The sequence below is a fragment of the Cyprinodon tularosa genome, unplaced genomic scaffold, assembly GCF_016077235.1.
Source record: "Cyprinodon tularosa strain WSP-4 unplaced genomic scaffold, ASM1607723v1 ctg50, whole genome shotgun sequence".
Lineage (NCBI taxonomy): Eukaryota > Metazoa > Chordata > Actinopteri > Cyprinodontiformes > Cyprinodontidae > Cyprinodon > Cyprinodon tularosa.
In genome coordinates, this window is record NW_024039230.1 from 1,203,966 (window position 1) to 1,215,543 (window position 11,578).

At 39.7% G+C, this 11,578-nt stretch overlaps 1 protein-coding gene across 1 annotated transcript; it reads left to right on the forward strand.

Moving 5' to 3' along the window:
• Positions 1–2,843: 2,843 nt before the first annotated feature.
• irx3a (iroquois homeobox 3a) lies at positions 2,844–5,551 on the forward strand. Its single transcript, XM_038302965.1, has 2 exons — positions 2,844–3,368; positions 3,816–5,551. Exons 1-2 carry the CDS (start codon positions 3,150–3,152, stop codon positions 4,884–4,886), a joined length of 1,290 nt encoding a protein of 429 aa, XP_038158893.1. The 5' UTR covers positions 2,844–3,149; the 3' UTR covers positions 4,887–5,551.
• Positions 5,552–11,578: the final 6,027 nt, after the last annotated feature.

Genomic DNA, 11,578 nt, shown 5'->3' on the forward strand with positions numbered 1-11,578 from the left:
CATTGCATGTCATTTTTAAATGCATGTTTTGTTTTTTTTGTTGGTGATTAACTGCAAAGCTGATCAACATGGACTCTCTTAATCGATTTTGTGATAGGAGTTGTGCTCCTTTCCCCTCTGCCTCTCTGTATGTCGCTGAAACGTTATGGAAAAGATCCAAAAGTGTAATTTGAAGTGTCTCTGTTTGAAGCCTTTGATCCCGCCTGTTTTTGCAGAGCGTCTCGGCTCATCATTTGCGACGTGTCGCCGGTGCCCTGAGTATTGCATAAGGAACTACTGTTGAGCGATAGGCCGTGTATGTTTGCTTATGAGAATGTGAAATTGTGTCATCTGCATAATTACCGTCGAACAAAACAGCCCTCAAGTCACTCGCGTGTGATTGCCCTCTTTTTCTTTTCTTTTTTCCTTTTTTTTTTTCTTTGCATTTTGCAGCTGTGAATTAAATTAGATTTTGCACATCTAGATTTATAACAAAAAACATCTAACTAATAACAACAGGCTAATAATAGTAATTATTATTATCATTATAAAAATAATAATATGTTGTATTATAAGTGGGGAGGTCCAGAGCCCAACACATGTTTGCTGTTTACTAAGACTCAGATGGGTGCAGCCTCTTAATGCTTTTATGGCAGCGCCAGTTTCCCGGGACGGTGTGAAAGTGTTAACTAAGTGCGTGGTGCGTTTGATTGGGGGCAATAAATCAGACAGAAGTCTCTGGTGATGGTGGATGGGGCGGCGGGGGAGAGAGAGCCGGTTTGCAGGGGTGGAAGTTCTGAGCTACGCACTCCTGGAGATGAGACACGTGTCCATCCGGACTGGAGGCGCTACTGAGCGGATACAAACAGGCAGACACCTCGCTGGACTCAGACTCTCACTTGAAGCAACCACGTGGTCTCGCGCTCTCGCTCTCTCTCTCTCTCTCTCTCTGACACACACACACTTCCACACATGTTTTTTTTTTTTTTTGAGCGTCTTTAAACTTCCTCTCCATCTAAAAGTCACATCTCCCTCCAGCCCCTCTACTCCCTCCACGTCACCATGTGGACCCCCTTTAGTTTTGCGGGTCGATGCAAACACGGGCGTGAGCGCGCGCGCGCCTGAGCGTACTCGTGCTATTGACTGCTACGTAGTGATTACCATTCCGGTCGGATGGCACCAGCAAGCCGCTGTAATTAATAACCCCCATAATCCGGGTTGGGTATAGCCTATGTCGGCGAGGAACACAAACACACATTCAGGGCAGTTTTACAGAAACAAGGCGTATCCTTATGGGTAGCCTCACAGTAGAAATTATAGCTGACATTATCCCTTCCAGACAATGATAACTATCTGCTTCAAAAGAAGATTAAAGGTTTATACAAGTTCAGAGTTCTTAGAAAAAAAAAACGGATTGCACTATCAGACCAGAAATGAGATTGATGGGATTTCATCACTCCGTCAATAAGGCATTAGGGCTTATAGTATATTTATACGCGGTGCGTGGGGAGGATATTAATAGCAGTATAATAACAATCATAAAAACAACTCAACTTCTGGGGGTTATTTGGCAAATGATTATCAAAACAGATGCTGAAATCTACCAAAGTCGGCTTGAAATGTGATTATGCTTGTCCCGAATACACACTTCTATATATTGGTTCACGGAATTCCAATTTTGACTTTCTTGTTTAGTTTTAATCCGCATTATTTACACGACAGAAACAGACGGAATCAAAATTACCCAATGGTTGTATTTAAGGATAAAGGTTTTGTGAAATAGAAGATTAAGAGCTTTAATTTAAAATACCTGAAAATCTTCTGGATTATTTTTTTCCGGAGACAAATTATTATTATTATTATTATTATTATTATTATTATTATTATTATTATTATTATTATTATTATTATTATTATTATTATTATTATTATTATTAATATTATTATTATTTATTCCAAAAGTGTAACTTTGAACTCGTCAGGAATAGAAAATATAATTGTTAATTTTTATGTTTATTCTCTGAACAAACCTCTCCTGCTCGGTTCACTATGTGTATCTCTCTGGTTTTCACAGTTGTTATTTTACGCTTAGTCTTCATTAACAGCATAACGCGCCCCATCATTAGCGTCTCCCCCCTTTGATACCAAGGAGTTACACGCGACCCATGTTTGATGTTTCGAATTAAAAAGAATGACTCCGATTCTGCTCCCTCTCCATGAGCCCAAATAACACTTCCAAAGCGCTCAATAAGAGCTAAACTCTCACTTAACGTCCAAGCTTTAAATAAAACTTGTGACAATGCTCATGCATGCATCCTAAAGACAATTTGTTTGGTTCATTTAATCATTGTGAATTTTGTTTGCAGTAAAATAAAATATATTTGAATATTTAAGAACTTCTTTAGGAGACAGAAACTGCGTTAAAATAGACAATAAAATTTTGGCAACAGTCTGAATTTCAATACAGGTTGAATTTGCAGTTTTAACGCAAGACTTTCAGCTCTTAGGAAAGAAACTTTGTGCTTGAAACACAAAACAAACAAACTTGCAAAGATTACCAACTAAAGTTAATCATTATAATGTGTTGGAAATTTGTTTTTCTTCCTAAAATTTGGAATCTGAAAACGTCTGCAGGACAAACATGAAATGAAATAGATTTGGGGAGCGATATAATGAGATTTGAAGCCCCATTCAAAAAAAAAAACAGCTCCCGACATTAGTGCACTTATCCGAGGGAGAGAAAGAGGGAGGGAGGGAGGAGAAGGAGGAGGAGGGAGGGTGAAGGAGAGAGAGAGGGGAGAGAGAGAGAAAGAGCGCTGTTTGGCGTGTGGTTTGTACTAGAGGGGTGAGATTTGAGAAATAGGAGGGGCTTCAAAACGACTAGAAATGTCAATCTGAGCAAGGGAGTCCCAATAATCTGAAGCAATCTGTAAGGACCTGACCTTAGTCCATCCAGATCAATAGGGAAGTGAGGGTGGAGAGAAGACGAAGAGGAGGAAGAAACGCGGGACGCAAGCGGGATCGTTTACATTGGCTGTTCCCGAGGAAATAGACTTCCAATACCTGGCAAATTTTGTTGCTCACATGTTCACACTGTAAAAGTGGATACCGAGGCAAGTCCGTTGCTTTGCGAGGCTGCAGAAGAATCTTCCCCCCCGCTTCCTACCAACATGTCTTTCCCTCAACTGGGATATCAGTACATCCGACCGATATACCCGCCGGAGCGACAGGGGATCGCGGGCAGCACCAGGGCTGGGGCGGAGCTGAGTCCGTCAGGCGCACTTTCCAATGTTCTCTCCAGCATGTACGGCTCTCCTTTCGCCGCTGCCGCACAGGGCTACGGAGCCTTCCTACCTTACTCCAACGATATATCCATTTTCAATCAGTTGGTGAGTTTTAGCCTCTTAGAGTTTTCTTGCAACTTTTACGCAGAGCAACTTCTTGGGTGCGCACAGGGAGAGAACTTTCTTAGCGAAGTGGTGAACTTTGTAGCTTGGCAGTTTGGTTAAAAAAAAAAGTGCTTTTGCAAAGTGACACATTAACGAAATCTTGTGTGAGCTTTTTCTTTGCTTAAAAGTTTTTGAAGATGATTGATTAAAAATATATTTGGTGGAATTGCATAAGTTGTTGATAATGCATTTGTAAATTGTGACATTTTTCTCGTTTACTCTTACATGGAGCAACATAAAAAAAAAATGAAAACAACAGAAATTATTTTAAAACTTTTTTTGCTTCCTACCTAATAAGAACCTGCTGTTTTATATATTTTATTTAATAGCGCAAAACAACACTTTACGTGGAGATCCAAGACTTAAAATCCCTCTTTGTTTTTGCAGGGTGCTCAGTATGATCTAAAAGATGGCCACGGTGTCCAGCACCCAGGGTTCGCCCCCCCTCACCCGGCTTTTTATCCATATGGTCAGTATCAGTTCGGTGACCCGTCCAGGCCCAAAAACGCCACCAGGGAGAGCACCAGCACCCTGAAGGCCTGGCTCAGCGAGCACCGCAAGAACCCCTATCCGACCAAGGGCGAGAAGATCATGCTGGCCATTATCACCAAGATGACCCTCACACAGGTGTCCACTTGGTTTGCCAACGCCAGGAGGAGGCTAAAGAAGGAGAACAAGATGACCTGGACCCCTCGGAACCGCACCGACGAAGAGGGGAATGTTTACGCCAGCGATCATGAGGGGGAGGAGGGGGACAAGAGGGAGGACGAGGAGGAGATTGACTTGGAAAACATCGACACGGAAAATATTGAGAGCAAGGAGGACTTGGACGAACAGGACGACCTTCACTCAGACATTAAACTAGACGGAAGGAGTGACTCTGAGATTTCGGATGGTTATGAGGATTTACAAGGTGCGGAGCAGAGGTTTCTGAAGGCTGTAGGGAAGGAGGCCAAAGACGCGCAGAGAGGAGGGGAGCTCTTCGGCCACCACAATCATCACCACCACTCCTCTTTGGAAATCAAGGCGTCCCAAGCGAACACAGAACAGCTGAAACTCAACCCGGTATCCGTCAGCTCTCCGCCCTCAGAGAACAACCCAGCCCCGGCTCAGAAACCAAAGATCTGGTCGCTGGCAGAGACTGCCACGGCTCCCGACAATCCGCGCAGGTCGCCGCAGGTAAATGGCAGCGGGCCGACAGCGGCAGGAGGAGGCGCAGCCACCCAGACCATCCTCGGTCCACACAGACTCATCTCTTCCTGTCCCGTTGGGAAAATCCAGAACTGGACGAACCGAGCGTTCTCGGCGCACCAGCTGGCTTTACTGAACTCCAATCATTATCTGGGACTTGCGAACCAGGCCACCGCCACCAGCCTGGCCCTGTACAGCAGCAGGCAAGCGGAGGACAAGAGTCATAGTTCAGAGACTGCAGTCACAGGTACATGTCCCCGGCACTGAGACCCGCATGTAGAAAAAAAAACCTCCAGAGACACTATAGGCAATTTTCTGTTTTTATTTTTTTTTATTTTATTTTTTTAGGTCTCCCTTTGCTTTCTTCACCTCAAGGATATGCTGTTTTCTCTCTGTTGAGGCCACAATATGATCAGTGTTGAAGTGCTACAGTTAGGAGCAGACAGTGTTTGTGTGTGTGAAAGAGAATTTTTTTTTTTTTTTTTGTGGGGGAAAAAAAAGCCCTGCATCATTATATATAAACGAAAACATAGTAATTTAAGAAAAATAAATAAATAAAAGTGCGATTGACAAAAAAGAAAAAAGAAAAGAAAACTCAGCTCCTACTTTTCATCATATACAAGTGTTTTTGTTTTCCCTTCCAGGCGGATCATTTTCTTGTGGGTGGTGATAATAAGCAGTGAAATCAGCGCTATAGTGTTCATTTTCTGTCCCACGGTTGTAGGAAGATCTAGTGCCTTTGGATGCAAAGAAACCGGCAGATCAAACAGACAGAAGGCTGTCTGATTGTGACAGTTTAGATTTTTTAGTTTTATTATTTTGATGCCATCTCATTCTTTTTCTTTTGCTCTTTTTTTTTCTAAAGCCATTATTACCCAAATGAGCTTTGATTCTGAAAATTTGATTCATTCCCCTGTGTATGTGTGTGTGTGTGTTTGTGCTAGTTTGAAAGTGTGTAAGAGTGTGTCCACCGCTTATGTTATTCCGTTAAGGCCTCTCTCCACACTCAGTTGTTTTGCTCATATAAATGAACTGAATGCAAATTTTATTTCAGGCTGTTTTAATTTTTTTCATTGTTTTTTAAAAGGCAATTGTCACTTTTATATTACTTCATGTTTTAACTCTCCAAGAGGCTTTTATAACTGTTTATTTTCTCCTTCCATGCACATTTTCATTTAGCTTTTACGCCTGTGTATTTCATTCTAAGGCCTTAGGACAGACTTAAAACAGCGATGGTTCCCGGTCCCTCTTTTTCTCCTTCTTTTTTTAAATTTTATTTTATTTCAAATCGAATATGGAATGTAAAATAAGAATAAAACATCTCTGTATAGCCTACTTACATTGTAAGCATGTCCCGTGTAAAACTGCTAATGTAATAATGTATGAACATGTAGTCTGTGAGCTTTTTTTCTCCTTTCTTTTGGTAAGTTCTGTGAGGATTTGATGTTATAATTTTTTTGTATATAAAGTTAAGAATATGTACATACTTGTGAACCAAATTGTACAAGAAAGTCTATATTTTTGGCTAATAAATGAACTGCTGCAACTTAAAGAAGGAAAAATATGCTTTTCTTTCTTTATTTTTTTCTCTTTCAAGTAGAGGCATTTTGACAGATGCTTTTGATGGTGCAGGTTGTGCAAAACAGCTTGAAGTGCATTGCTTTGGATTTATAAATGTGTGTGTGTGTGTATTAGTGGGCAGCCTGGGGCAGAGACTTCATCCTCCTTAGCAGTGATAAGTAAATATTCGAGAGGGATTTATCACACTTTTATAGTAGAGGGACTTAAGGCTAATTAGCCGGCGCTGCGGCATACATTTGGATATTAATGTTGTGGGATTATCCCCATAAAGAATCATATAGAGCTCAAATTAAAAAGCATAATTCTTTCATTAATTTTCGTTGAAAAAAAAATCATTTTTAAGAGAGTTAAGCAACGAAAAGCTTTTCAAGATTTTTTAATTTAGTCAATCCTGAAGGTTTTTTTTTTTCTTTTGGTTTTAGAGCATCTCATCTTGCTCCATTTCTAATGCCTTTCGCTTTCACATAAATCATACTTTTTTTTTTTCCAAGCAAGGCCGTTTTGTGGTATAATTGTAATGTATCGTGGCTGTAAAACTAATAATAACATCATTTGTTTTATTCGCCTGTAATGTGTACATTTTGCATGTGCGAGAGCTTATCAGAGGAAGTTTATGTAAACTTAATGTTGGAGCTCCCTCTACAGTCACATGCAGCCGACCATGCTCTGTTGCGCACACACACACACACAATTAAAAACACATTTTCTGTTTAGGGTTTTAACCCCCCCGCTCCACCCCTACCCGCTTAATTTATCAAACCAGAGGTTATATGATTTCTATTTTATGTTTTGCATTTTTAAATATTCAGAAGATTGTATCCCTCTAAATTGAGATCGGTTATTTTACTCCTACAATGGACGTCCGCAGCGATTCCGAGCTTATATGTAATAATATAGATAATGTAAATTATAATAATCACATCCATTTCTTTTGGCTTTTTGCATTTCAAACCTGAATGTTAAGTTACTTTTTCTTTGGTGATTCAACATTAGAGCTGAAAAACTTATCAGTTAAGCCTTCAGATCTCTGTATTAGTAAAATAAACACACACAAAATAGATGAGATCAAATTAAATATTATTAATGATATGTTAAAAAAATGACGTTGTGGCGGTGGAAAAATTTAAGCTTGCATTACTTTTGATGATGTAAAAGTAATCCAAATATGTTAATTTGTCTTATCTTTTAAGACAACTTAATAGAATATCACTAAATTAAAATTGTTTTATTTTTCCTTGCTATTTGAGAAAGTTTGAGGGTAAAAAAAAAGAAAAACTCAAAGGGGCTAATTCATTTGGTCAGCGGAAAAAAGTCTGCTCCACGTTTAAAACTCTAAAAAAATAAATAAATGAATTAAATAAAATGAGATTAAAAAACTAAAATCCGACCATGACGATCTTTTTTGTCGATTTTTATGAATGTATGTATTTAATACATAAGGAAAAAATCTTCCTGTCTAACCCAATAATGTTACAGAAAGTCCTAAATAAGGACCTTATGCATATTCAAGACCGGCAGAAACCAGCATTTCTGTTTAAACAGATGTTAAGTGATATTCTTTGCACCTAATATTTCTGAAACTGATTGTTTTCATATGGATTATTACATCACCATTTATAAATAGCAATTAAAAGCGACCGATATAAACTCAAGAAGGTTTCTGTCCAATTTCTATAAGAAATAAACCATTAAGGCAAAACTGGTTGCCTGTGTTTTCAAGAACAGAAGAGTTGATATATATTCCCTGCACAGCTCAGAGGGTGTTTGTTACAGAAGAGGAGGGGGCAAACAAGGACCCCTCCTGATCACCAGGATCTCGCTTAAACTAAACGCTACTGAAGGGCCAGTGATCATGTCTGGGGCTCAGGGCTTCTCCTCTGATCAGTGCATGAAATTAGGGATTAAAAATGCCTCCGCAGAAACAAAAGTAATCAGGGCTGCTTATGTCGCCATACGTGTCCAACCTGCTCCCGGCTACAAAGAGCAAATGGAATGCATTAGCTTACATTTTGTTCCGAGCCTTTTACGCAGGGACCATTTCCAGGGGGAGGCGCGCACGGGTGTGTAACTCATTTCCCCACACGTTAAGTGGATGTTCGCTCTGCTAATGAGCAATAATCAACACTGACTCCTCTGCTTGTTTCTGAGGTCCACCCTGCGTTAAGTGCTGAAGAGTTTGCAGGGGTGTATTGTATTACCCAAATATATAACAGTAATCTAATCACAATACATAAATAAAAATAATAGATAAATAAAACGACATTATAGATTTATTTTTGACTATATCAGACATCAGCTCCTGTTTAAATGGTTCCCAGGGCAGGCCTGTTCTTCTAATATCTAATATTCTAGCCAAACAGAAACCAGCTCCACTAAGAATTAAACAAACTAACAAAAATAGGAAAATAATAATTTATCTCATGGAATTCTTGCTATTAATTTACTTTTTTCTACCCACAAAATAAATAATTATAATGTATATAATCCTTGTTTGGTCTGAACCAAGGCTGTAAAAGTCTAAGAAGTGTACATCTTTTAAGAGTTTAAAATACAGATTTTATTTTATTTAATTTTGTTTTGTTTATTTATGTAGCATCTGTTTACAATAGATGTCATTTTACAACAATTTACAAAGTGAATATCCTTTCAAATCCAGGAATACCTCATTTGTTCAATTCTACATAGTCACATAGGCATTTAAATTCAAATTCAGTTACAAGCATTTCTATTCAAAATGAACTATGTTGCACAATAGCTAAATTTGTAATGCAAACTAGTGAAAAACTTAAGTAAAAAAGAAAATTAAGTCAAAATCTATTTTCAGTATCATTACCATTACTGCTACTTATATTGTACATTGAAAAAAAGGAAGGAAAACTTAGTCAACATTGATAGATAACAAACTTTGTATTTATTGATTCATTTATTTGCATATATTTTTGTTTACTTTGCATCTACTGAACATGTAAATAAACAATCAAAAAAACTTCACGTAAAGAAACAATCATATATATATATATATATATATATATATATATATATATATATATATATATATATATATATATATATATATGATTTTTTTTTTCATGCTTACATTTGCATTGGATGTCTGCTTACTTATTTGATTTAATTGACTTGTGGCCCCTCCAGGCAATGCTACCCTGAGCAGAGAGCCATTTCCCCAAATCAAGAGGAAAAAAACATTCCTTTTTTTTGTGTCAGGGTTTGTCTAAATGACACCAAGGTTTAAATACTTATTAATCCAAAGTTTTGTTATATCAAAACTGAAAAACATGGACACATTTCACAGCAAAAACAAATAATTCTTAATTTCCCACCAAATCAAATTTTAAATGTTTTCCTGAATCCTGCTGATCTTTGCTGGCTTTTTCATTTGCACAGTAAGAGAAAACACTTGTTACCTTAATTAAATGCTTATATGAGGATAACATTTGAGAAAGCTGATGTGTGAAAAGGGAATTAAATGTGTCTGTCCTTGATGTGGAAGGAGGTGGACAGAAGTGAGTCTGCCCAATGGAGCCATCAGAGAAATTCATTATGTGAATGGGGAGAAACCATGAAGTAAATAAACACCAAAGAGCAGATCTATGGAGGGGGCCAGAGGTGTCCTGTGAAAGAGAAGGCCGCTGCACATAAAGAGGGTCACTCTTGTGTTTTCACCTCATCCACCCCTTCTGTCAATGTTCCTCTTCAGGCCCCTCCAAGATCCTGCCCGGTTCTGCCACACCCCCTCCTTCCACAGAGACAGACAAATGTCATCTCTTTTGAGGACCTAGCTGGGGTTAGAAGTGGTCCACTGTCTTTGTGCACAGGGCTAATCCTTTTATGAGCCACTGTCTATCCCGCCCCCGCCCGAGTGCTCGCCCGGGCCAGGAGAGTTGCTGCCCCCTTTGTGAACACCGGGCCTGTGTGTGTTACCTGACAGCGAGAGCACATGTTCCAAACAGCACACACGATGCAGCAAAAGTTCTGTGGGCCACTGCACTCCATGGTAACTTGTTATGGAAGAGGGGAGGTTGCTTTTACCCTTTCTAAGCATTATGTGCCTCCTCCATGTTTTATACTACATGAATTATTGAGGATCCAAAGGAAAGTGCATGGGTAACATGCTAAAGAACTGCCAAAGAGCACAGAGAGAAGAGTTGTTGTGCTTCCTTAGGTTAAAAAAAAAAAAAAAAGACAAAAGAACTCAGAAGGAGTGACATTCTCCGGGGCGAAGCGAGGGAGAGGGAGGGCACTGATTTCATGCCTTTTGTTGACGAAGGTTAGGGAGAGGAATTCTTTTACTGCATTCAAAAGGCAACAAGTGGGGAAGGGGGCCACAGGCCAGAGTGAGAGAGGGGGTTTGGGGGGGGGGGGCTTTTGCCGTTCACTCAGCTGAAAGATTGTGCTTTTCTCAGCCCTTTCAGATCCCTCATACAGGCCCAAGTTACAGGGCAATTATGGAAATGCAGCTTTGAAGGCAAGCAGAAGCTTTATTTCAGTCCCTCCTCAGGACAAAGTGAATGCAGTTCCCTCCTATATAAAGCTTGTTTCAGCCCCACACCTATATGTTTGGAACATTTTATGCTGCAAATGAAAATAGTTTTTGTAAGATATTCTTACTTGAAGGGGATGTTTTTTTTCTCTGCATGCAGTCATCTTGAAAATGATTTTTTTTTCTTTCCTGCGAAAATTAGCAACAACAGCCTGGGCTTCATGAATGCCTCCAACAGCTGCATGATTTTACCAGCCTCATGTCCCCTCTCCACACCCTCTCCACTCACACGCCACCGACAGAGGCCCAGCAAAAACCATCAGCGCCGTGCTTTCTCAGCTTTGTACATTAGTCAGCGGTGTAGCACAGAATTTCACCACCTCATGTGAACTAATAAGACACATTTTCTCCAGCTTTTGAGAGGATAGCAGGAGAGTGATGTCCCGACATTGCCCAACACAGCAGAAGCCTTGTACAACAGTGTCTTTACACTCCGAGCACATCTGACAAATGCCGATAGTCTGGCTTTCACTCATAGCTGTTAATGAGAGGACATATTTTGAACATTTCCAATATTTGTACAGACTTCATACATGATGAAGGCCTTTTTTCCTCCCAGTCGCAGGCAGAGAGAGGACAAGGGTGGGGTGAACGAAGGGGTGCATTCACTGCTCCTCAGGATTGCCTGACTCCTGAAGGGGACTTAATAAATTCTTCCTCCTTGGAACACTGTCAAACAAGTCCTTTTCTTACATCTCCCATGAATACATTAACAACAGGCTTGATTGATTAGAACCCCCCGCAAGAGGGTGAAGCGATGGACTGACTCCCTCTGTGTGATTAATAGACTTTATTAAAAGAGTCCTCTCCTTTTTAA

What these genes read in the sequence shown, in the direction of transcription:
- irx3a (XM_038302965.1), top strand. Translation starts at nt 3,150, where the DNA reads ATGTCTTTCCCTCAACTGGGATATCAGTACATCCGACCGATATACCCG. An exon ending in TATCCATTTTCAATCAGTTG is followed by an intron (nt 3,369 to 3,815) that starts GTGAGTTTTAGC and finishes TTGTTTTTGCAG; the next exon opens with GGTGCTCAGTATGATCTAAA.